This window comes from Nipponia nippon, unplaced genomic scaffold (assembly GCF_047370975.1).
Source record: "Nipponia nippon isolate SJK-2023a ecotype South Korea unplaced genomic scaffold, ASM4737097v1 scaffold_4, whole genome shotgun sequence".
In the NCBI taxonomy this organism is placed as follows: domain Eukaryota; kingdom Metazoa; phylum Chordata; class Aves; order Pelecaniformes; family Threskiornithidae; genus Nipponia; species Nipponia nippon.
The window spans coordinates 7435308-7460669 of record NW_028262358.1 but is presented as its reverse complement, the minus strand read 5'-3'; the positions used below and the strand labels follow the sequence as shown (position 1 = coordinate 7460669).

The following is a 25362-nucleotide window of genomic DNA, read 5'->3' as shown; positions in this document are numbered from 1 at the left end:
ACAGTGAGTTTGCTCTTATCCACCAACACAGCTCCCTTGAACTTTTGCAATGTTTTTCAAGTCTGTCTACCAAAGTGAAGAATCATATGACACCATTTAGTCCTCCCCCAGCCCTTGATATATGTTTCCTAAAGCCGACATTTGATATTATGGAATGTGTTGTAATCAATTCTTAAAGTTATAGCACCACTGGATTTTTATTAACTTGCACAACAACAACAACAAAAATCCAACAAAAAATGGGCCCTCATAACCAATCAGCCTTGTTATATCCTGAAAGCTGCTTTAACAAGCAGGGAGTAATATAGTGTAATTGGTACTCCGCAATTTAATTGTTCTGTTCTTAAATCTAATATTGCAGCTGTGGGTTAAGTTTACACCACAGCTTTCAAGAGAACATGAAAGTGTGGTACATCTGTGCAACAGAAAGCTAAACATCTCTCATCTGATGTGTTTACAATGACATTTGATAGCGTGGAATGGTTTGGAGTTCATTCTTAAAGCTGCAGAACCGCTTTTCAACCCTGCAAAAAAGGGAAAAAGCCTCCAATCTCCTTCAAACAACTCAGCCCACATAAGCCTGATGACAATGCTGCTGCGGGCGTTGCAGGGAAACTGCCGGCTCTAACAATTCCTTCAAGTATCTTTGAGCATTTGTCACTCGGGCAGTGGAAAAGGGGACAAGGACATCTTCCCACTCAGATGACATAATCAATTATTTGAAAAACAAACCGCTCAAAAAAGTCTGCAACTAGACAAGTAAAACAACCCTTGACATGCATAAAACAGACAAGAATGTTTCAAGAAATGTTACGAAGTGGATGACTTTAGCACATTTAGAAACGGCGGAGTTTTCAATTTAACAGGTGGCAGAACTGCTTATGGTATCTTGAACTTCACATTCTGTATAACTAACAGCTTCAGCATTATGTACTTGTTAGTGAATTTATTAAGCCCATAAGTAGTTCAAGAAACTTAGGAATGGGCCTATAAATGTCATCTGCAGTTTGTGAACTGGAAGTATCTGACTGTTTTGATCAAGGTTTTTACGGGAAAGTTAAATGGTTATTAAAATTATTTACTACTGCTACACGAAAAGGGAGCAAGCCTGCTGAAGAACTTACTTTGCGGTAAGATGTGAAAGGCTGTAGGTCAAATGTGTTAGCAGAAAAGCATTTCTGTTTATGTCTAAGCCCAAATTTTTGTACATTACGAAGGTTATAGTGTATCTAAGTGGCTGAGAAAGGGTCTGTGGAGGGGAGGAGGCATTTTCCCTTTCCCATAATCTGCTGTCAGAAATGTATGATCTGATCAGGCTACTTCCCTTGTTCTCAGCATTAGCCACCTTCTAACATTTTCTATCCTTGGAGAAATACATGATAGGGCAACTTAGTTAAAGGGGTTACTTTCTGGTCATTCCTCTATAGCAGTCCACAGCAATGTCTTGATTTACGCTCTTTAACAGATAAAAGTCAATCTCACTGGTGAAGCTCAGCTATGTTACCATACTACACTGGAATACATTCAGTTTTTGAACTTTATTATTGCAGTCACAATTAAGACTATCTGAAGCCTCTTCATAAAAAGGGGCCGTAACAAAAGCTGTACGTTAGCAACTCAATCAATGGATGCATTCATTCTGCATCAAAAATACCTTAAGAAGGACAGATCTCCTGGGGAGGCAAATCTGTATCAATATTTCAGTCTCTTGAATACAGAAATTCGATACAATAAAATGCAACACCCAAGCTTCCCCTCCTTTCAATTAACTGAGAAACAAAAATTGTCCTTCGAAGGGAAGAAATGCATTCTTATTTTTTAGTTTTCGGGTTTTCCCCCTTTCATAGCATCATAATGTTCTCTTCATGGGTGGAAAACTTAATCTTCAAGTTCAAGCCTAGATTCTTCATACAATTCGGGATGAGATGACTTGGAATATCGGGAATATTTCAGATGTAGAAAATCACCCAATTCATCCAGAGCATTCAAAACCTGTAAGACCATTATACTGTGTCAATTCTCTTGGAAAAGAAATGAAGTTCTAGTAACCTCTACTTTATAGCAGAACAAGATGATCATAAAAGCATCAATTAAAGAAAGTTTAAAGGGCAAACAGGCAAATTTTGCTTTCATTCTCCTGTAGTAAACGTCAATGCAGTCGTAGATGTACAATAGGGTCTATGAGACCAGAAGTTAATCCTTCAGTAGGTTATGGTTTCTTAGTAAGTACATTAATTGAGCACAGATGGAAAAAATTACCTTTCTCTAAAAACACAGGGAGATAACAATCCAGATAAAAAGTTATCTTTGTGCAACAAGGATGTGTAAGGAAATACTTTCAGTATTTCCCTATAGATCCCAAAGACTGGACTTGCCACTGCATTTTCTTAGATGGGACTCACTCAGCCCACTGTGCTGATCAGAGTCATTATAAATAGCGTGAAAAGTTTCAGATGTTTTTAGTGCATTCCGTTATCTTCTTGTATTAATATCACAGGCATGATTAATAATGCATTAATATTGTAATGCAATTTGCTGAGCTGTGTCCCCAGCTCTCAGTAGATCCAGAAGGTAGCCAGGGAACTCTATACCATAGAGAAGCATCTCAGTGTTTTGCAGCATCTGATCCACATTCAATAGCAGCCAACCTTTTGGCATCAAAGAAGAAAGCAGCAATTTTGATTTTGAGCCTGTTTCTCTTAAGCCACTAAAATGAGCTCAAGGACAGAAAGGAGTAATTTAGTAATGGTTTATGCAGCGAGATAGCTTCAAGGTCATTAAGGAAGTTGTTCTTGGGAGCTTGCCCTTTCATGGATCTTTCCTCTTTTTAGTTCCAGGCTGAGATTCAAAACAAATTTTGCCAAAGGGAAAAGTGTTCATTGTGCTTGTTACCTGTTGTTACCCTGGTTTTAGGCATATTCACAAAGTGTTTGTCCTAAAAACTTTCCATCTGCAAGTAATTAAACTCAGGGCATTTCCACTCCCCTAAACTGTAAGGACATTTAAAGAACGCCACAAGTACTACGGCAATGATCCCGCTTTCAAAGGCAAAAATACAGCACGTTCAAGAATGATGGCTGGGGAGTGTACCTTCACTGGTACCAGGAAGCAGCAGTGTGCAGGTAGCAGGGAGTTAACATGCAACGATGGCCCCAAAATGTAATGGGCTTGACATTTGGGGGTGGAGGGAGAGGAAGAAAGTCAAAGCAGCAACCTCAAGAGATTGATCTTCAGATCAGCTTCATCGCCTATTATTAGTTACATAAGCCAAAATCTACCCAGTCAAACAGCAAAAGCTGACAATGACCAACGCAAGTATGTAGCTATGCCCTGTTCCATGCAATGTTATCTTCATGGTATTATACCTTGTAAACAACCACTGCACCTTTAAGAGCAGCAGGAATTTTACACTGCACACATGCAAGGCAGATTTTTCCATGTTGTTTGAAAGGGATCTACACTGGTGTGGGAGCTGGTCAGCCGGGCAGGGTCCTGGCCTCAAGCTCCACGTGAATCTCAGGATGCAAATGGAGAACCAGGGGCTCTCTGCAGGCACAGGTGCTCGTCTGCATGAAGGAGCAGCACCTTTAACTCAAATGCCTTCCGTGTTCACGGATTTTTTGATTTGACCATTATACTTGTGCAAAGAGAGGAGAAAGCAAGCCTGAAATTTACTGTTAAGCCTCTGTGTTTCATGCCTCTAAGTCGGCTTATTCTGAGCATGAAAGAACGTATATTAAGCCAGGCCAAAAACACCTTCGGCAAGAAAGGGAGATGGAAAATTTCAAAGAGTTTATTTTAAACACATTTCTGACTGCGTTGGAACAGAGGTTTGTGATGGAAGTCTCAACGTACTCTTAACAGTATTTCTGATATCAGAGAAAGACAAAGAACTGAGACAGGCCAGACAGCACCAATTAAACTTCATTAGGTTCAAACAGTTCCAAATACTGTTTGCAATTTCCACCTGTGCCCCCAAGGCTGTCCCATATACTTCTGCAATTCAAGAAACACGTGGAAATATGGAATGAAAATAAGGGTATGGAAAACTTGATTTTCAATTATTTCCATATCGTTTCAGGTTTCCTACTCTGATAGTTTTGACCTAGCATTTAACTTTTGTCTTGCTGTGCTCTTCATGTAGGTCTTTATTAGCGATGACAGATTTGGTCACTATTAGAAACAGAAGAACATAACAAGTTAACTGTCCCGTAATTTATTTTGAAAAATAAAACATATAAGGCTAAAATGCCTTTAAAGATCAAGTGACAAGGCCAGAAAAACAAATGTAAAAATGAATTATTGAGATTCAATGTAACAGACACACAGCTTCCCCAACCTCCTTTGCATCTGAAGCTAATTTCAGCAGGACATCTGCTGTGCTTACCGTGTCTAACATCTCCCGTGTATGTGCGGCTGACACACAAAACCGAGCCCTGGATTCTGTGATAGGAGTAGCTGGAAACCCAACCACAACCACCCCGATATTTTTTTCTAACATGCGTCTTGCAAAAGCCCTAAGGAGAGAAGAACAAGGAAAAAAACAAAAGTAAATTATCTGCAATAAACTGACCACAGAGAGAAAACATTCAAGTATAATAAAGCAATGGGTAAAATCCTGTCTTCAATTGAAGTGGATGGTATAATATTCCCATTGAATTCAATAAGAGCCAGAATTTTACCAGTAGGACTGAGATTCTTTGCCGCTTAACAGCTCATGAAGCCAAGTGGGTGTCAAATACTAGAAGCGCGATGGCAGAGAGAGCACTGTAGAACAGACATGATTCATTTATGTCAATGAAAGGCTTTGAGTGCAAATCAGAATGTGTGGGCATTCACAGTCCCTAAACACGGAAGAAGTTGGGCTTCTGGAAGGTGTGAGAGCTGGATTCCTGCACATCAACAGGAATAAAACAATCTGATGTTTTCTTTGCTCTCACAATTACTCTACCAGTTTAGGAACATTTTGTGTGGTATGTACTAGATCTAGAGCACATAGCCACCCTATGCTACTTGCAAATACTCCCTACAGCTCAACCCTTACATTTTGCTACTACTGGCTTCTGGTCTGCATGTCCAAGTCAATGCACAAGTGCTGCCTGATAGCACTTTACTGAATGGTAAAACATGCAAAGACTGTTCAAAGATCAGATGGGGAAAAAGAACATCCATCCAAAACAATTCATACGTCAAAGGCAATGTATCTCTTTTAATGATTACAAATTAAAAAAAATAATCCAAATTCAAAATGCTATGAAAAGTATTATTCCAGAGCAAGTTAAAAAAGGATAAGAGAAACTTTAAAAACTCTGAATACTGGAACAGCTCAAAATTAAGTCTAGGGCCAAATTTAAAATAGAGCATAACTAAATGGTGAATTCACCTAACAGTGTATGTTTCTCTTGTGAAGCATCTACCATATATAACGACAGTTTTCACAGCGTATACCAAATAACGTATGAACATGAATAGCATTTGTTCTGTCAACAGTGTTTTTTCAGTACTTACCCTATCTTACCAGGCATATAAAGGAGTAAGGGGACAACAGGAGAATCATCATTGCCATAAATGATGAAGCCCATTTCATGCAGCCTTCGTCTGAAGTATCTTGTGTTTTTCCCCAGCTGGCGCACTCTTTGGAGCCCTGAAATGAGTCAGTCAGGAGAACAGTCAGTGCAAAGATCGTAACTGGAGTCTAGTAACAGGGAAGAAACAGGGCTGTGGGTTAACAGTTCAAAAAAGTTTGGCTGAAACGTGTGTGTTGCTATTTGATTCCGAAGAAAAACATGGAATGACCTAAATGCAACTACATTGATTATTATGTCATTGTAGGACAGATGACTTATACTCCTGGACTTGTGAGGTGCTTTCCACTGGCAGAAACAGTATATCTTCTAGGGATAGATAGGTAAACAATTCCCTTTAGTGTACTGTGCTGAATAAAGCCTACTGAATGACACATACCTATAGAGAAGTAGTTGTATGTCTCTGTGGATACAGGACATGTAAATAGAGTACATTCTTTTTCAACATAATTCACTATAAAGGGAAACAACCAATATCTACAGATGTTGATACAGCTGTCAGTATATGCATATCTTTTTGCATTAACAATATTCCACAGAGGTCCTCTTATATCTTAGCTAGTTCTGTGCATACATGTTTGTTTTTCTTTTTTTTTTTTCAATTCTGTGACTGTAATAAAGCTTAAAGTAGAAAATACTGCATTTTGGGTCAGCTCAAACTGATGCTTTTTTTGCAATTTTTTAGACCGAGGAAAAGCACACGATAAACTTTGTTATTACACAAGGTCTGATCTTGAGCAGTTTGTTACCAACATTCAGCATAACTCCAGTTACTCTACTATGCATCTACATATGTAATCCCTTGGTGAGTTCTGCTCAATTTCTCTGTCCTCTTATCTTGCTATTATTACCTCAATATCATCAGCTGAAAACAGACTTTAGTCATTCAAGACTTTCAGACACAAGTTTTGTTCTCTGCATTGTCCCTGGCCTCATTCAGTCACAAATCCACTGATGTGTCCCCCAGCAAAACAGACAGGAGAGTTGAAAACAATTACTTTTAACAAAGGCAAAAGACAAAAAAACAGCAGAGAAAAAATGTGCTTGAAAAGTCAACTCAGCCTTTTCTCTTGCAGTGTCACTAAGGAGGTGGTTTCCGACAAGTGCAGTTGCTTCCCCACCCATTGCATACAAAAGGGAAGAGCCACACTCAACATTACTGTATAGTGTACAGTAGCTTACATACATATAGTATGTCCTTTCCCTACTCGACCTGCATTATATTTCATCAGCGAGCTGATACATGTGCTGCTCTTCCAATGCTGTAAGGTGCTGACATGGATGGTGCCACCTACTCCATGCCCACATGCTGCTCTTCCCCACTGCCTCCCCAGTACCAGTTCTAGGTTCACACAGCCACACAATGAATCAAGCCAGGTCCATCATCTGCCTGACTTTGCCAGAAAGAAAACTGCCAAACCAATGTCAAACAGATGGATTCTCTAAACCTAATTGCTGTGCAGCTGCTTGTGCCTGCCCAGCAGAGGTGGTGGGAATCATAGAATTGTTTAGGTTGGAAAAGACCTTTAAGATCATCAAGTCCAACTCTTAACTGCCAACTTGTCCAACTGCCAAGTCCACCACTAAACCATGTCCCTACACACCTACACAGCTTTTAAATACCTCCAGGGATAGGAACTCCACCACTTCCCTGGGCAGCCTGTTCCAGTGTCTGACAACCCTTTCAGTGAAGAAATTTTTTCCTAATATCCAATCTAAACCTCCCCTGGTGCAACTTGAGGTCATTTCTTCTTGTCCTATCGCTTGTTACTTGGAAGAAGAGACCGATCCCCACCTTGCTACAACCTCCTTTCAGGTCTCCGCTCAGCCTCCTTTTCTCCAGGCTAAACAACCCCAGCTCCCTCAGCTGCTCCTCATAAGACTTGTGCTCTAGACCCTTCACCAGCTTCCTTGCTCTTCTCTGGACACCCTCCAGCACCTCAATGTCTTTCTTGTAGTGAAGGGCCCAAAACTGAACACAGTACTCGAGGTGCGGCCTCACCAGTGCTGAGCACAGGAGAACGATCACTTCCCTGGTGCTGCTGGCCACACTATTCCTGATACAAGCCAGGATGCCATTGGCCTTCTTGGCCACCTGGGCACGCTGCTGGCTCATATTCAGCGGGCTGTCGACCAATACCCTCAGGTCCTTTTCCGCTGGGCAGCTCTCCAGCCACTTTTCCCCAAGCCTGTAGCATTGCATGGGGTTGTTGTGACCCAAGTGCAGGACCCAGCATGGAGCCTTGTTGAACATCATACAATTGCCCTTGGCCCATTGATCCAGCCTGTCCAGATCCCTCTGTGGAGCCTTCCTACCCTCAAGCAGGTCAACACTCCCACCCAACTTGTTGTCATCCGCAAACTTATTGAGGGTGCACTCAATCCCCTTATTCAGGCCACTGATAGAGATATTAAACAGTACTGGTCCCAGTACTGAGCCCTGGGGGCTCAGTATAATTGTGACCGGCCACTAACTGCATTTAACTCCATTCACCACAACTCTTTGGGCCCGCCCATCCAGCCAGTTTTTTACTCAGCGAAGAGTACGTGTGAAGGAACATGCGGTAAGACTGGGATTTAGTGGGACACATCTCAGCTACACTCTTAACTTTCATTTTCCTGCCGTTCATCAGCCCATACTTTCAATATCACTTACATTATGTCACCAGACATGAACACTGAAGCCTCCAGTACAACTCATTTCCTTTTTTTCCCTTTGCTTTTGAGGTGCCTTTGCACAGATGTATTACGTTTTCACTCTCCATTTGCTTTTTCATTTTACTTTACTTTTTGTTCACTTCATTCTTCATTTACTACTTTTTGCTGTCACCCTTCTCTGACTAGATGCTTGTTTCCTAATTTCCCATCTTCCTCCTTGTACCCACAGTGGCCTGTTAGGCATTTGTAGCTGCTACATACCACCTTCGGCAGATTTGTCTTCAGACCACGTTCTGCCCCACCACCTGCTGTGGCTTTTCTTCCTATTCCCTCTTGTCTAAGGTGGGGATCACCACACCTACCTAAACCTCTTTTCCATTAATCATTTCTGAGCGTGCGTAAGTTTGAACAAGATCTACTGCTTCATCTGTTCTGTATCTTCTGAGTCAAGGTTCTGTCAATGTTCTGGCTGGGAAATTTATAAGGAAACTGGGACTTGCTTCACAGTGATCAGTGTTTTGCTGAACAAATTAAAAGATCTCATAAAACCAGTGCATTTGTAACTTTATGCACAAAACTGCCCACGCAGACAACCTGTTAGTTACAGTTGCAGTCATTCAGTTTAAAGCATTCAGTGGAAGAGATCTGCTGCATTAGAAAAGGCCACAAATAGTTTAACCATCTCTCTAATGCTGCTAAAACAAAAACAGCTGTGCCAGAGCAAGGAAAACAAATGAAACACAAAAGCATCCTACTACAAAGCTTTCCAGTCACTAATAAAAACAATAGTCTGTGGTATTTCCAAAAATATTTTTGGTGTAGTAGATCTCAAACAACCAGGAGGAAATATTGAGGAGGAGGAGAAATGGGGGCAGGGGAGATGGCAAGGAAAGGGAGTTAGAGAAGAACCGCAGAATAATGTGTCTGAAGTCTAAAGAGAGACTTTTTCCCTTGTTAGAATTTGTAAAGATGTTATTAGCACCTCCTGAATGCCTAAATTACAAGGAGGAGGGTGGGGGAGTAACCTGAACTCGGGGCTCAAAACCACTGCTGCTTCTTGCTATCTTAGCAGGCTCTGAGCTAGTTTCCAAACTCTCAGTCTACAGCATTTGAAACTACTAGATTTTCAATTAGGGAAAGTTTTCATAAATGCAGATGTTCTTGGCGACTGCAGTTTAAGGCTTGCTGCCTTCTCCTTTCTATTCAGCTGTTTACCACAAAGCTGGAAACAGAGTGTCAGCCATGCAAGATTCCAGGCCGTTCAGTATTTATCAAACCATATGCGCATGGCCCAGAGTTGATCAGTTTGCCTCTCCTTATTTTAGGTACCGGAAATTTAGACTCCAAAGCAAGAGGGGGAATCCAGCAAGGGAAACATTAGAGCTGAAAGAGGAGTTTCAGGCAACCCCTCAAAAGTCAAATGCCTCTTTCTTTTCCAGTCTTCCCTTGCTAAATCTATATCCTCGACCAGTTTGTGATGGGATGGATTCCCTTTCGGAACTCCCTGTGGAACGCATTTCAAGCCAGCCAGTGCTGAGGCAAAGGAACCACTTTAATGTTTTAGCAACATCCCAGAATAGTAATTTCATTTGCAGGGATGCATTAAAGAGCCAAATAAAAGATCAGAGCACTCACATATATCTGGAGGGAAAAAAAGCACGTTAGGAGACAATTGCTACACACACTGTATTTGTGGGTGGGTGGCTGGGAGGAACCTATTTCTTTACCAAGTGTCAACACTTTCCTTTCTCATGTTAAGTTTTGTGGTCAAAGACCACATACACACATCATACACACAGCCATCTTATATGCTGTCCCGATAAGAGCAATAAAAACCTTAATGTTTGTAATTGTATTTCAACACTCTCTTTCGTTCCTTTATGGGACCCTCCAACGTCAGATAAGGAGGCAGATCTGAGCAAAATATTTATTTTGGTCTCATTGGCCCAATTTTCCCCCCACAGTGCAGATTAAATCAGTGTAAGAGTGATGAATTCAGTTTAGAATCAGATCTTAGTCCAAATTCACTGTAGGATGTTTAACCAAAGACATCGCATTTAAAAACTATTTTCTTTGATTCTTGAGGCTGTGATCTTGCATCCTTTATTATTTATTGAGTGAAAATCTGCAGAGTCGGACCCTTGAGCTAAAACGATATAGCGACATCTATTTGAGTGTAAGAATTTACCTGTACGGCACTAATTAGAGGATCAGGTCCTTAGACAGTAAATATATTTGTTCAGGAATTCTTAGTTTGAAAAATTCTTGAGGATTTACAGTCCATGCAAATAGCTTATAGCACAGCATGCAGGACATCCAGATATTTATATTCCATAAAACATGTGAACCACGACACAGCATATGTTCAGAGACAGCAGCCTGGACAGGGAAAACTGACCCTTAGCTAATTAAAACTAGGCCCACTAATGCTCCAGAGTTTTCAGCTGAGGTTGAGCATGACATTATTAAGAGCTCTACTTCTTTTTATGAGCTGAATTAAGAAGGGCGAGAAAGAGAGAAAACTGAATGATAAAGGATTCTTAAATTTCACAAGTTATCTTCACGCTGCTTGGAACAGAGAGTGATACAGAGCCAGCTTACTGGGATTTTTTGAAATACAGTATTAATTACCTGGATAGTACAACAAAAACAGATTTACTGCATCTGCAATCCACCTACTGCTGGCAAATTTAGAGTTTACATTTCTTGCACCGTTTTAAAAATATTTGTTTTACTGCAAAGTTCTAAGATGTTGGCAATTCTGGGAAAAATGCTGATTATATTTTTATTTGACACACATTATTGCATATTGCCAGTTTTAGCTCATTAATCTCTGTAGGCTTTTAGAAGGCTTTATAGCTCAAAATTAATATGGTTTAGTTTAAGGAAAAATACAAAGAGAAGGCAAGAGAGAGAGAAATGATAAAAGATAGTGGCTTGCTCATAATTTCTTTGAAGCAACAACCTTTTTAAGAGAGCCACTTGGAGTAACAGACTTGGTAGATGCTTTGTCACGTGCCAGGCTATGGCTTCAGACCTGCTTTCAGTGAGGAGCTGCTCTGGAGTTTGACAGCAGGAGGGCATCCTGACTACATGTCTGAGGGCCTGGGCTCAGGCAGGTGTTACCTGGCACAGCTCCACACACTTCAGTAGAGCTTTCCTATTTATGCCAGCTGAGGACCTTACCCTGGCACCAAAAGAGGTAGTAAAACTATCAGCTCTCTGAAACAAAAGTTTGTTTTCCTCTTCCAGAGTTGTCTGCTTTTCACTCCTGCAAGATTTTAATAAGCAGGGAAGCTGGCTGTGTTCAATTCCTGCACAAACATTCTACCTTTGAACTCTTCCTGTAGGCTTCTACCCTTGGAAATTCTGACTCAGTATATTGAAAACAGGAATAAGCAACCTGTAGCCTTTCATATCAAGATCTCAGGTGTATTTTAATTGAAGGAGAGCTATTTTTCCTGAACCCATTCCAGGAAAGATAATCCCACGCTGTACTTTTTTTTTGGCATGCGGTGGACTCTTCAAGACACAAATCCACCTGCTTTAATCTTCTCCAGCTGTTGTTTCATAGGATCTTTCTAGATAATTAGTTGCACAATCAAACTTTTACATACCGGTGTCAGTGTGTCTCTTCAATCTGTGTTCCTTGGATGGAGAACTCTACTCCCTGCTCTCCTCTACTAACAACTAGATAGTAAAAAGCGAACTTTCATAGGCTGAAAAAAAATTTGGAAAACAATAGCTCTTCCCCACTAAACTGTTGCAGATGGACAGATTTTCTTTTTTTCCTCTGGTTCCATTATAAGAGTAACACACATGTACCTCCATGTGCATTAAATCACAAATAGAATGCTATAAAACCGGGGTGCCTAAAGGAAATATGTTCTCAGATAAAAAATCTTTATCAAAAACTAACTTTGCTATGAATTGGGGAGAAGTGAAGACATTTTCTTCTACAACCTAATGCCAGCGAGAAACCTAGTAATTTCAACTTAATTCAGCTGCTAAATAAGCCCTTAAGGACTTATTTAGTCAGTCCAATTTTAACTGTGAACTGCTGCAAAACACTTTCCAGAGCAGATTAAGGGCAGAAAAAGTGGCAATTTCAGCTGAAGCAGAAAGGAGAGAAATTGTACAAGTTCTGACATTTTTACCTTATTTCTCGAATGAGTCAGCTATGCCTACCCAGCGCCTTATCTATATTCAGATATATAATGTAAGCGTTCAGTGTCCCGCACAAAAGCCGGGACAGAGCAGCCAGCCTTGGCTGAGCCTTATTTACTCCCAGCACAGGTGATTAATCACAAAGCACATCAGTCCCCCTGCTGAAAGCCAGCCAGTGCACAACGCGCTCCATCTGTATCACATTAGGTGTTTCTGAAATGCCAGTGATCTAAATGCCGTTAGGAAAAGCACTTCTCTCCTTTGTGCTCCTCAGGCTGATAACAGCACTGGATTCCTTGGGCAGCAGCAAGCAGCATCTGGAACGGAGGAGGGATCCTCACGCTCTATCCCGGCAGCAAAGACACCCTTTAAAGGTGACTGTGTCATGGAGCTGCATGTTGCTATCCCTGGGGAAAGCGTAGCTTGCTTTGCTGGGGGACAGGCTAGGAGTCACATCCAAGTCTGATCACATCCCTCCTCTGCCTGCAGTTAATACTTATTTGTGAATACAGGGGACACCTATCCATGGGTAGGGTCTGCTAGAGGATTACAGCACTGGTTTAACTTTGAACATGGAAAAAGTGACTTCATATGAGGTAGAATTTGGTCAATCCTCAGAGCTCTTGCAAATCACTGCAAGCGCTATTACTCCAAAGCCCCTGCTTGTTCAGGTCAACTGGCCCTCCATGGATATGTTTGGCTTCCTTCAGGAGGTGGACCGTGTGGCAGGTGGCTCCACTGGAACAGCGCATCTCACACATTTTGAGTAAAGATGGCAGAATTTAGCTCTGTTTCATCATCCACTGCTGGGAGAACATCTGTGGTGTTCAGCTCAGACAAATAATAATTGTGACAGCATATTATCAACATGCGCATCTTCACCGTCATAGTGACTGGGGGCTCTAGTCATGGAGCCAATGCTGTGCAAACAGGGAATAAATTCGCTTAAGCGCTTTAAATGTAAGCACATACTTACTGGGACTAGTAACTTAAAATTAAGCCAGGGTTCAAGCATTCTGCTTGATGAGGACCCGAGAGAAGCAATCATCTCAGAGCAAAGCAGCAAAATGAGAATTTGAGAGGGAACATTAAAAAGCTGTACTTCAGTATGACTAATTCTGTAAGCTGTTTCAAGCAGGTTCGAGGGGTCCATCGCTAAGTAGCTTGCAGTATTAAAGCTTACAGCTATAGTTTCATGATCAGTTCAGTCTGGCACAGATTTATTTTGCTGCAAAAGGGATCGTTCCTCTCGGCTCCAGCTGCTCAAGTCCTGGCACTGGGATTCATGTAGCCACATGGTAGATTGGCTCAGGGAACCGGTTTGGCTGTAGGCTAACCATTTGTGGGAGGGTTGGTTATTTTTCAGCTAGATCAGTTCTCTGATTCAGTTCATTGCATGGCTGCACGAACACTAATGCTGGCGTGAGGATAAGGGGCACGAATAAGGGAATAGGCAGGGGGTGGAAGGCAAAAAGGAGGGCAAGACTGCCCTTCCTGGCACCAGTGCTGGTTTATGCCAGGTTGTAGTGATGTGAAGCTAAGGTTTCTGAATTTGCAGAGGACCCTGACAGGCAAAGCTAATGTTTTCAAAAGATTGCTGAGCACAGATAGCAGTGGAAAATGTTGGAAACTGAGCATTTGAAGAAGCTGGTCCTCCAGTTATACAAAAATCTAAGGCAGACGGAAATGTTTTAAAAAGGAACCTTTTAAAAACAGATCTTTTTAATGCCAAGCCAAAACAGAAAGCAGCGTTCTGCAGCTTCTCGCAATCTGAATGAGCTCAAATGCAATAACTCAAAGTCTGCTAAAAACAAAAATGAAAACTAGTAGTTGCAAAAGATAGACCAATCAGCACAAATGGCAAAGTAAATTAACATTTTTTAGATTAATTTAAACACTTTCTATCTAAACAACCTCAGGAATTATTTCTTAACATAACAAGGACAGTAGATTCCTGAGGATAGGGTTTTAAATTTTTCAGCATCCCATAAAAACATATGAAAAATGTCTATTGCTGTTGGTGAATTATTGTTTGCCATGCATTAAACAGAGAACTGATGCCTTTGCAAATACTGCAATTTGCTTTCTACACCACTATAATTTATTATTAGTCATGAAGAAAATTGCTTTAGGTTTTCTAGCAGTCTTAACTCTGTCTGCCTAGTGGTTCTATTTTTTACTTATCACATTTAAGGGTAAAAATATGCTTTTGGTATTCTCAGGCAGAAAGGGAAAAAAAAAAAAAGGTCCGAGGTCACAGCTGCAGGGGCTGTGTTGCATGCAAGTAAGTGTACTTGAAAATTTGCTCAGGGTCCAAACACTCTGAGTCAACTACAGTCTCATCATGGGGATAAAACCACTAAGGCAGCTGCTGAGTTTCCTGAGGTATCTCCAGTGGTGTAACGAGAAGCCACGAGGAGAACATATAAAGAATATATTATGAATTATAAAGAGTAAATGCCATGGGAACTTCTGCTTCCCATATCTCCTAATAAATGAGGAGAGACACATTTGAGATGAAAAGGCCACAAAGGCTTAAGAGGGATAAAATGATTTTTTTTTTTATAGACTATATGAACTGAACTGTGGAACTTGCTGCCTTACGACATTACTAAAGGAAATACAGCTGCCAGAAGTTCATACGTTTTTGAACAACTCTATTATAGGAACTATGATAGTATCTATGACATTATGTTACCAAGAATAAACGAGTCTTGTTCTACAAGCCGTCAATTTTCAGAGAGTCCTGTAAAACATGGCATTGAAAAACGCCAGGACTTGTACTCTACTAAAGAAATAATTTTACATGGAAATGGAAATACATTTGCAATTTTTGTTGTCATTCTCTGACTCTTCTGATACAAGTCACTCAAGAAACAACGGACTTGGTCCTAGTGACCCCAACCTACCCTTCTCCTCCACGCAGGAATAACAATGCATATCAGTTTTGACGGAACTACTGTCTTCTCCTAACTGAGCATTTCTTGTGCTTCATTTTCTCAAGTCACAGCAGAAAACATGGCAAAACAAGGAAACTGTAATAGCTGGCTGTGGGCTCTGCAGTATCCTCCCAGTCACATTACCATGACATTAATGTCTCACAACTACTACAAATATTGATATGGGACATACCCACACATTTATAGATGGTTTCTGTGGGAGATACTGTGTCTTTTCTATATCATTTTACTTATGTCAGTGCAAGGCTTTTAAAATGAGAACTTCCCGATCCAAATTGGAGTCTCCTGCTGCAAAGAAAGGTAAGCACACATCTTGCTAGCACACTTCCACAGCAGTTTGCTGACCAGAGAAGAACAAGGAGTGTCTGAGGTACCAGCATTGGTTTGGAGGGTTGTGTGTTTACTGTAGTTTCTTGCAGACACATTTGTCCCTCTTCCTCTCGTTCCCCACATCAGGCCCTTCTTGTTCACAGCCTTTCCAGCCCGTCTTCTCAGCATTTCATTTTGGTCCTAGTTTCCATCCTTATCACCCATTTGTTATCTGTTCACTGTTGTGTCTCCTTTGCTTGTCAGAGTCTCTTCTCTCTTTAATCTTCCTGGCTCACCTCCCTAAGTGCCTGACAGTGCCAGATGGACATAGGTGCTTGGGGCCCCCGTCCTCTGCCCAGGCTCCAGGTGGGGGATGCTCTGTTCAGGCCCCCCAGCTGGAAGATGCTCCTTCACTCAGTGGGATCTTAAGATTTGTCAATGTCCATTTCAAGTAGAGAGTTTTTACAGATTTGTAACATCACAAGACTCAGCTGGTATTTCATAGACATGGCAAAAATTATAAACTTGTCTATCACAAGCCAAATCTTCATCCCAAAGCCTGGAGAAACTGAAGATCTTCAGAGGAAAAAGGTTTTCTTTAAAAATCCCTCTGTTTTTTTTTTCCTAGATCATCAAACACCCATACATGTATCTAGCCTTCTTCTGAGGAAGGACTGATTCTTTTTTGTTGATATGAAAAAACTGTAGCCTGAAAGAGACACCTGCTGTCAATAATTTCCAGCTAAGCGGTTTAGGTTTCATAGAATTATTTTTAAAGTGCTAACCTGTTACTTCCTTGTAATTAGGCTGTGCCCCCTGTGCCCATACACATCTATTCATATCCTGCAGTCATGCATCCAGTGTACTGATCCTGTCCTGGAAATGCACACCCTGATTCCTTTTCCAAACAACCATATTCTTACTAATTGATAATAAAGGAAGAAAATATGGGAGATCAATCATTTGGATACACACCAGGATAAACACAAGCAGCATCGCTGCATTTCTGGCCTCTGGCATTACCCACTATATAATTCCACCTACGCTACTCTTTTTTACATCAGCTGCTTAACAAATCAGTGGAAAATAACTAGCAAGAAATTGAAGAGAATGTAAAAGCACACTATCTGGGAAAATATAAAAGACGACTGTGTGAAGTACTAAAAAATATAGAATAAAGAGTTTTCAGAGCAGCAATTTAAATGATAAAAATCAGTCTTCCTTCTCTTAGTTTTCTATTAATCTACTGAGCAGTCAGTCATGAAGTTTGGATGTAAGAACAAGCTGGGTTAACACATTTGTCATCCCATTATTTCATACTCTTTTCAAGAAGCACCCTTTAGTTAATGTGGAACTTTTTAGCAAACTCTAATTTCATTCTTTACCAAAACATTGTCACTATTTCTTGCAAGGCTCTCTCCCCTACAGAAATGCCCTCCGGAGGACAAGCCACCAGTGTGTATCTCCTTGGAAAGGATTCCTCAAATCATCCTGTGGGAAGGGAATGCCATTTCAAATAAATTGCAAAATAAAGTCCTTTTATCGATTCAACAGGCTTCCAGAGACCAAAGGGTCCATATCACCCTGTGGCAACTCTGGTTCACTTGCAACTTCTCTGCCAGGTGCCTCGGCTCATGCTCTCACAAGGATGGCTCACACGCAGGATTCATCATTTTCTATGACAGCAGACCAAAAGAACTCAGCCAAGGCCACTGTCGTCCATGGAAACAACAATATCTAAGAAAAGATAATACTTTCTCCCTTCTGTTCTCATCTCCTTTCTAAGCCACCACCTTTCTCTCTCTGATGCCAAAGCAGCATTGTAGTGTGGTCCAGCATAACATTTTTTCCTGTGTTTTGGGTTTTTTTCTTTCTTTTTTTTTTTTTTTTTTGTAGTCACAAGACAGCCTAATGAAGGGAGGCCCACATGAAAGAAAAACCAATAGAATAAAATAATGAGTCTGGCTCAGAAGGACGAGAAACATTTTTACACATCATAGCCAGTTTGCTAGCCTTTGTGCAATACTCTAAGTTGTGATATATGATTTATTAATTTGTTTTTCTATTCATTTGCATTTCATATTACAAGACAAATCAAATTTAAAAAAACTGACAGAACACTAATTTATTTCATAAAGGATTTGCAGAAGACTTAATAAGCACTTACTTTGTGCAGAAATACAAACATTGTGTCATTAAACAGTACTGCTTCGGGAAGAGAAAACGCTGCAAACTCTTAGCCCTAAGACAGTCAGACACGCACATCTTAAAAGACTCTGTCTTGAACCAAGTTCCCCTGTTAGCCTGCACTGAACTGCGTGCAGAATCACGCTAGCTGAAGATCATTTTTAAGAGGCTTTGAAGGTTCGGAAATGCTCTGCATGTTTAATATTTTACACGCGGCATCTGCGAGAGCCTTAAGCGTGTAACTCCTGGGAAGGCTCGGTGTAAGGCCGCCCTCTGACGGCAAGCATTTCCCACCGCTAGCGCCGGCAGCAGCGCGGCAGGACCGGCTGCAGGCACAGTCCCCACGCCCGAAGAAACTGTCCTGGTTTCAGCTGGGATAGCGTTGATTTTTCTTCCTAGTAGCTGGTGTAGTGCTGTGTTTTGGATTTAGTATGAGAATAATGTTGATAACACGCTGATGGTTTAGTTGTTGCTAAGTAGTGCTTACACCAGTCAAGGATTTTTCAGCTGCCCATGCTCGGCCTGGTACACAAGAAGCTGGGAGGGGGCACAGCCGGGACAGCTGACCCAGTCTGGCCAAAGGGCTATTCCATAACTTATGGCGTCATGCTCAGTATATAAACTGGGGCGAGTTGGCCGGGGGACAGCGATCGCTGCTCGGGAACAGGCTAGGCATTGGTCGGCAGGTGGTGAGCCAATTATATAGTTCATCACTTGCTTTGTATATTATTATATTATTATTATTACTATTACTACTATTCTAGTTCATTTTACTTCAATTATTAAACTGTTCTTATCTCAACCCACGAGTTTTCTGACTTTCACCCTTCCAATTCTCTCCCCCATCTCGTTGGGGTGGGGGGACTGAGCGAGCAGCTGTGTGGTGCTTAGTTGCTGGCTGGGGTTAAACCACGGCAAAGACACACGTCAGAGCCGGTCTCTTACATGGAACAGGATGTAGGCATCTGCATACGCAACCTTGACCTTTCAAATTTCAAGTTGGAAACAGTTGTTACGCTCTGACTTCTCTGCCAAAATGACAAAAGCATCATTTCCTCATTGTCTACACCTTGCATTGGAGTTTTGCTGTGCTTTGTTATTGCACTCAGCAGAATTTGGCACTGGGAGTGGATTCTCTATCCCTCCTTTTGTACACAGCCCTCATTGAAGGGCTGCGATAAATGTCTTAATAGCCTCGTGTCTATCATGGTTTGAAACCGCCCTCTAGGGCACTGCAACAGAATAGTGCAGAGCGGTATCCTACCTGCTCTCATATACCCTTTTTCCTTTCCATTCCCACCTTACCCCGATCATATCTCTCAGGGAGGACTAATACAGAATTACTCTGTTAGTCCTACACAAGGTAAGAGAAAACAGCACAGCACGGTGCTGCTGGACCAGTATAAGAGAGATCGCAATTCAGAGTAGAATCTGTATCTTCAGCTGCATGTTACACAATAACATGATTCTCAGGCATTCCTGACAAAAACTATACAAATTCAAAACCCACCAGCTTTTCTCTGAGTTGGCATTTAAGTTCTAGAACACTGAATACATATCAGCATCGCTTTGAGACAGTAGCAGATGGATATGTCACACAGTTGTTTTGTTGCTTGCTGCATAGAAAGCCTGTTACACAGAGGGTTGAACGGTAGCTGCATCTGCAACTTCGGGAGAGGAATATAAAGAAACCTAATTTTTCATAAAGACATCAAGTAGTCAATTCTTTTGGGACAGAATGTGCTTCAAAACTAGCTTCAGGACACTATAATTAGTGCCTGAGTAAGGTAGAATTATTATAATCATCTTCTCATACTATGATTTAACATACAATACCTGTTTTGAAATTCTGCACCATGCTTGAGCTGCTTGCCATTTTGAAGGTTCACACTTACAAAGAAGCTAAGCTGACAGCATCTAGCCCATAAATGAAGGCATGTCCTTATGAACCCCTCCTACAAAGTCAGACAACCTACTCAAAGGGCAATTCATGTACTCCTATTTGTTGCTGCAAAGCAGAGTGAGCTGGCAACTATAGAGCCAGAATTCTGGAATATTTCCATCCCTGCTGCATGTGGATGAGTGTGGAAAAAGAAATAGAGTTGATAGTACTTAGAAATATGATTATTTGGATATTAATTTTACAGTAAAATTATTTCCTTGTCATTGCACTACCATACTACTTTGCTGCTGGATGACATTTTGCGTGTGCCTGTACACAGTAGGTGCTCTGGTAGTAATTGAAATAAGTGAAGTTAAAGACAGTGGCTTACCTTGTGTTGTCCCGTCTAGTCCCATGAGACATTTCATTGCCCTGATGATTTGCTCTGCAACGGGTGGACACATAGATGTGGCGTACACAGCACTGTGAGAATGAGTTCGTAAAAAGTCCACAAGGTCCTTACACAAGCAAAACAAAGCATGAATGAGCTTTGAGCTGGCCAAACAGCAGATCTCCCTCTTAACTACTGCAGGAGCAAGAACGTGCAAAAGTAAGAGGATGTTTCACCAGTTATTGGTTTGCTTTCTTGGCTGTGACTGTTAATACATGGCCTGAAGAAACATCAGGCAGGTGCAAGTACTTTACCATATAAGTGGGGCAATTACAGCTGAAACAAAAATCTGGAATGGAATAATGTTTACTTCTGTGCTAAGACTTATTATAAAGGAGCCAAAATCATTTAAAGACCAATGAACAGCTGCACTTAAAATACTGCTCAGTTCCTCTCTGGGAATGAAGCAAAGCCTACATGACATCAGTATAGTTCCTCTGCCACAAGATCTAACCCAGGAAAAGCAACCTTAGTGGGATCTATCTTTGGCTATTAGCATATAATTTTCTTTCAACTGAAACTTTCCATCAGTGTGGCAAGGACAGTCACGTTAGAGTTGGTATAATTGCTTTAACATTTCCTTGTATAACTAAGAGCACAACCTGTGCTCCTAGAAAAAGCATTGATGTACTATAGGCATGTCTAAAGCACCCGTAACATTCCTGAATCCAGGGACACTGTAGGAATTCAGCACTTGATTAAGACCATCATTGTTATGACAGCTTATATTTCCTAGGGCAAAATATCAGAGTAACAATTACCACACTAAAAGCAGAATGCATGTTAGTGAGAAAGGGATGAGACCTGCTTGAAAACTGCCTTTGATTAAAAATACTACCAAATAAAACCCCAAAGAGAGTAACACAAATTATTGCCAAAAAAAGCTGTGTGAGTCTATGTGGTAACTCCAATGCTAAGGATAAAGATTTACCTAACCTTATACAGGTTATGCATTGCTATATTGCAATTGTAACCCTAAGGGTTTGGTCAAATAGCTGAGAAGGCTTCTCTGCTCTAGCTGATACAGAACAAACAGTGCCACCATAAATTTTTGGCTGCAGAAATGAATGTAAGTGTGCAAAGTGTGTTGGGTGAGCAGCTGCCACCAGGGCTCGGAAGCTTGAGGCAAAGCTTAGTGATACATACAGGCGTGAAAAGAGCGACCCACTTTAATTTAAGAAAACTTCCAAGGATTAGATGATGAATTACTTTACACTGCTTTTCACAGGTCTAGGCTTCCTATAATTTCTAGCTATATTAGCCACATTGTCTTTGGTAAGAGTTAAACCTTCAGATGCAAATTCAGGAAGCAAAGGAGACAAAGAAAACTGATTCTTGATGCATAATGGTAGCCTGTTTTAAGATCTCCAGGGGCGAAACAAAAAAAGACAGTAAGAAATATACACTTTATACTTTCTTATAGCCCTTTTATTCTACTCAAGTGCTACCCTTATTAATGTTATCCTGACAACAACCATATGGGTTGTCTAAACATGCTTCCTACTCATTCAGCAAACTACTTAAGAAACACATTCAGCAGGGTACGAAAAGGGTAAATAATCAGCAACTACTTGATATCTCTGTCAAGCAACAAAACCGATGACATTTCACAATGGTGCTGATTATGCTTTCTCTTCTTCTACACCCCCAATTAAAGCAAGCTCAGCTCTACTTTTTGTTGACATCTGTTGTTGGAAAGAGGTTGTTTTGTTAACATACGCAGAGCAACTGAGGACACGGATGTCACTATTGCAAAAGGCCCTCAATAACCCTCTTTCTACATCCTCCTAAAAAATGCAGCTGTGACAATCCACAACTGTTTAGGAATTTTATTATCAGTGGATGAAACTGCGGCTTTAATCTCTCAATATTGCTCCACACACTGTTTACAAATGTGAAACAAAGTAATGAGCAATCTGCATGCAAATTAATGTAGTGAAGTATATTTAGCCAACCACAGCATGTCTAAATGTTTCCAAGACAAACAACAATCATCAGCGTGGCACAGAAATACCCAATCCAAGCAAATTACATAATATGAACACGAGACAAAAATAAGAAAGTCTGACTGCTCGATGTGCATTTGGGATCCAGACAAAAATGGTATTAACTTTATAATAGTGCTCCTGCAAAGCAGCTATGCGAAAAGATAATGAAATATATCATACCTAATAAGAAGGTACTCCCCCCCCAATGTTAAAATGTTTGTGTTTTCTTTTTACCTTTTTGCCAGCTATGTATCCTCCAGCTGCGCCAAAGCTCTTTGTGAATGTTCCCATTAATACATCAACATCATCAGGACTCATACCGAAGTATTCCACAACTCCTCGGCCTGTTGCACCCACCGCACCGATGCTGTGAGCTTCATCCAAGTAGAGGTAGGCTTTGTATTTCTTCTTCAAGGAGACTATTTCTGGCAGGCGCACGATGGACCCTTCCATGCTGCAGATGGAGAGAATCATGGATGAACAACAAATCCTATACTCTCTTTCTCTGTAAGATACTGCCAGAAATTACAGGTATTAATTACCTGATTCCATGAGAGATCTTCTGGAAGCTTAATTTGTATTTACAGTTCAAAGAAAAATTGCAACCCTTTCCCATCTGCAGGTGAGTACAAAACAGTCAAACAGTTTTAGAATTCAATCAAAACCTGTCAAAAAGTCTTGGAACACTTGCAAATTTTCAACAAGCCAGGAAAGAGAAGGCAAGGTATAAAGTGAGGAGGAGATACTCACCCAAAGCAGCACATTACAATTCACTATGAAACAAATATTGTAATGAATTATAAGGAACCACTGTAATTCAGTCTGGTTCTTGCTTACTTCATCGTCAGCTACTGCAGTAATATTTGGGGGTAACAGCTCTCGAGCAAATTACCCTGGTGCAAAGTAGTTGGGTCTAAGATACACAGGAGATGAGCCACCTGAAATGCACAGACGGTGCCATAACTCAAAACAGCCCCAGTCTTCAGAGTGGACAGAATCAGGGATTAGAAAAGGGAGCTCAAATCCTCTCTTGCCAATTGTTTCTCCCAATGTGTACTTTTCAGGAAATGCAGCCTGATACCTAGTACTTAAAAAGAAAAAAAGTTTCCATTCTTTTTCTTTTTACTTTCTTACAGCCATGCAGGAAAAGGAAATATTCTGAACTTGCACTACTGGTGTACTGAGATTTGTAGAAATAAGAAGAGATGATAATTCTTTTGTATTGTTGGTAATCACATCAGTAAGTTAGAATCATAGAATCAGAGAATTATAGAATCATGAAGGTTGGAAAAGACCCTTAAGATCATCGAGTCCAACTGTTAACCTATTGCTGCCAAGTCCATCACTAAACCATGTTCTCAAGCACCACGTCTACCCGTCTTTTAAATACCTCCAGTGATGGAGACTCAACCACTTCCCTGGGCAGCCTGTTCTAATGCCTAGAGAAGGCACAGAGGAGCTGTACAGCAAAATGAAAGCCCAGGGAGACAAATAAAAAATGCACTCTAATTCCATAAAGATGAAGTATCGATAGTGTGAAGACTGCTGTGAAGATTATTATGTCTTGAAAACCTTTGTGAGATGGTTACAGCTATGCTTGGATATGCTTTGATGCACTCGGTATTAATTTTGTAATGAGTTAAACGTCTTCTGTTATGCTAGCTCTAGTGAGCAGGTCTTTAAATGCTAAATACTTCCTATCAAAAACAAGGTGAGTGTGCTGTATGCCCAGAAAACCAGTGCTCCATGGCTACGGTGTATCTGACTGCAAATGCTACAAGAATTTCAGGTAAGCAGAAACGTTGAATTTTTTCCCAAATAGCATGTACAAAAGAGCTGTGCAATCAACAGAGCTTCTTGGCAATTTTTAGATCCTGGAGCAGCGGCTTTCACAGGTGGTTTTATTGCCACTCTAGCTGCACTATGCAGCTGGAAGTTTGGTACCACAAAAGGACAGGATGTGCTTTTAGCACTTGGGAGATTTTTGACAATTTCATCCTTTGGTCTCCTGAGTAAGCCTGGAAACAGCTTGGTCTCCAGTTTTGAAGGAGACCTGCCCATAGGCAACTCTCCATTAGTTTGAAAGACCAGCACGGGGGAGCAGCCATGGACAAGGGTTGCCTGCGCTGTTCGTACTGGGAGGTTTGGAGAGCCTGGGTGTGTGCGCCTGGAGGCATATTTTTGGCTGTCAGGTGACTGCTGGCAAACCTTGCCCTTCTGTCTTGCCCGGCGATAGAACAGGCAGCTGTGGGGCTGTGTATCAGCACCACTCTCTTGCAGCAAAGAAGGGTGGGCTTGTACTGCAAGCTCCTGAAGGCTGGGCTTTCTCACTTTTCCCCAATGGCACTTGGCAGCTGGGGGAGAAGCAACTTGAAAAACCTCAGCTCTTTTCCTAATGAACACAAGGCCTGAGCCTGCAGTCCTCACGTAGCCCAGAGTCAAAGCATTAGTCAGCTAAAAATTAGACTGAGCCACTGAGTGTGCTTGGGCATGCAGCATCGTACGTGTTGGGGATGGCAGCTTTCGGCTGCGTCTGGTCGGCCTGCTGGCTGGCTGTATGGTCAGAGAGTGAGAGTGGTGCCAAGGAGCACCTCTGCAGAGGGAAGCGAATAGGTATCCCACCCTCTGGCTTCCAGCAATACTTGGGCAGACCAGCTAGGCAGAGAAGGACAATAGTATTTTTTCCACATTTACATGGGCATCATTAGGCTTAGTGGCTCATGGAGGTTCAGATGGGAGAGACAGCATTTATCTTCAAAAAGACAAGAGTAAAAATGGTAAATTAAAAATACAGAGCTTGATTTGCTACATATTTGTGGAATGGAAGCAAAGTTGTTGCTGAATCCCAGAATACACGGAGCTGGTACAGGGCTGTTGCATGATTTAACCATTAAGAGGATTTAATGAAAACTTTTCTTACTAGTATGAGTAGGAGATTTCTCTTTGAACGCTAAGCTGCTTAGCAAAACAAAGCACTTGTATTCAATTTCAGTGTTGATTTACTGCTCTTGAAAGACGCTGGTTGACATAAATGTTACAATAGTTGACAGAGATCCTAACGTGGCCTTGAAATGCCCATGGAGGAGATAAAGCACTGCTGGTTTCGTGTACGTTTTCTGTGCTGCCATTCAAACAGAGCTCAGCCCTCCTGATGGCAGAGGGGAGAGATGTTTTG

General features: G+C 41.2%; 1 protein-coding gene across 8 annotated transcripts in view; it reads right to left on the bottom strand.

The window, feature by feature from the left end:
* Positions 1-268: 268 nt before the first annotated feature.
* SPTLC3 (serine palmitoyltransferase long chain base subunit 3) overlaps positions 269-25362 on the bottom strand; it is a 167405-nt gene continuing 142311 nt past the window's right edge. For all 8 annotated transcript variants that reach the window (XM_087775387.1, XM_087775385.1, XM_087775384.1 and 5 more), the window contains 5 exons: positions 22422-22641; positions 20140-20266; positions 5509-5644; positions 4388-4517; positions 269-1992 (listed from right to left, as the gene is read on the bottom strand). In XM_087775387.1, coding sequence (XP_087631513.1) covers positions 1879-1992; positions 4388-4517; positions 5509-5644; positions 20140-20266; positions 22422-22641 — 727 coding nt within the window. In that variant the 3' untranslated portion in view covers positions 269-1878. The remainder of the gene's footprint in view (positions 1993-4387; positions 4518-5508; positions 5645-20139; positions 20267-22421; positions 22642-25362) is intronic.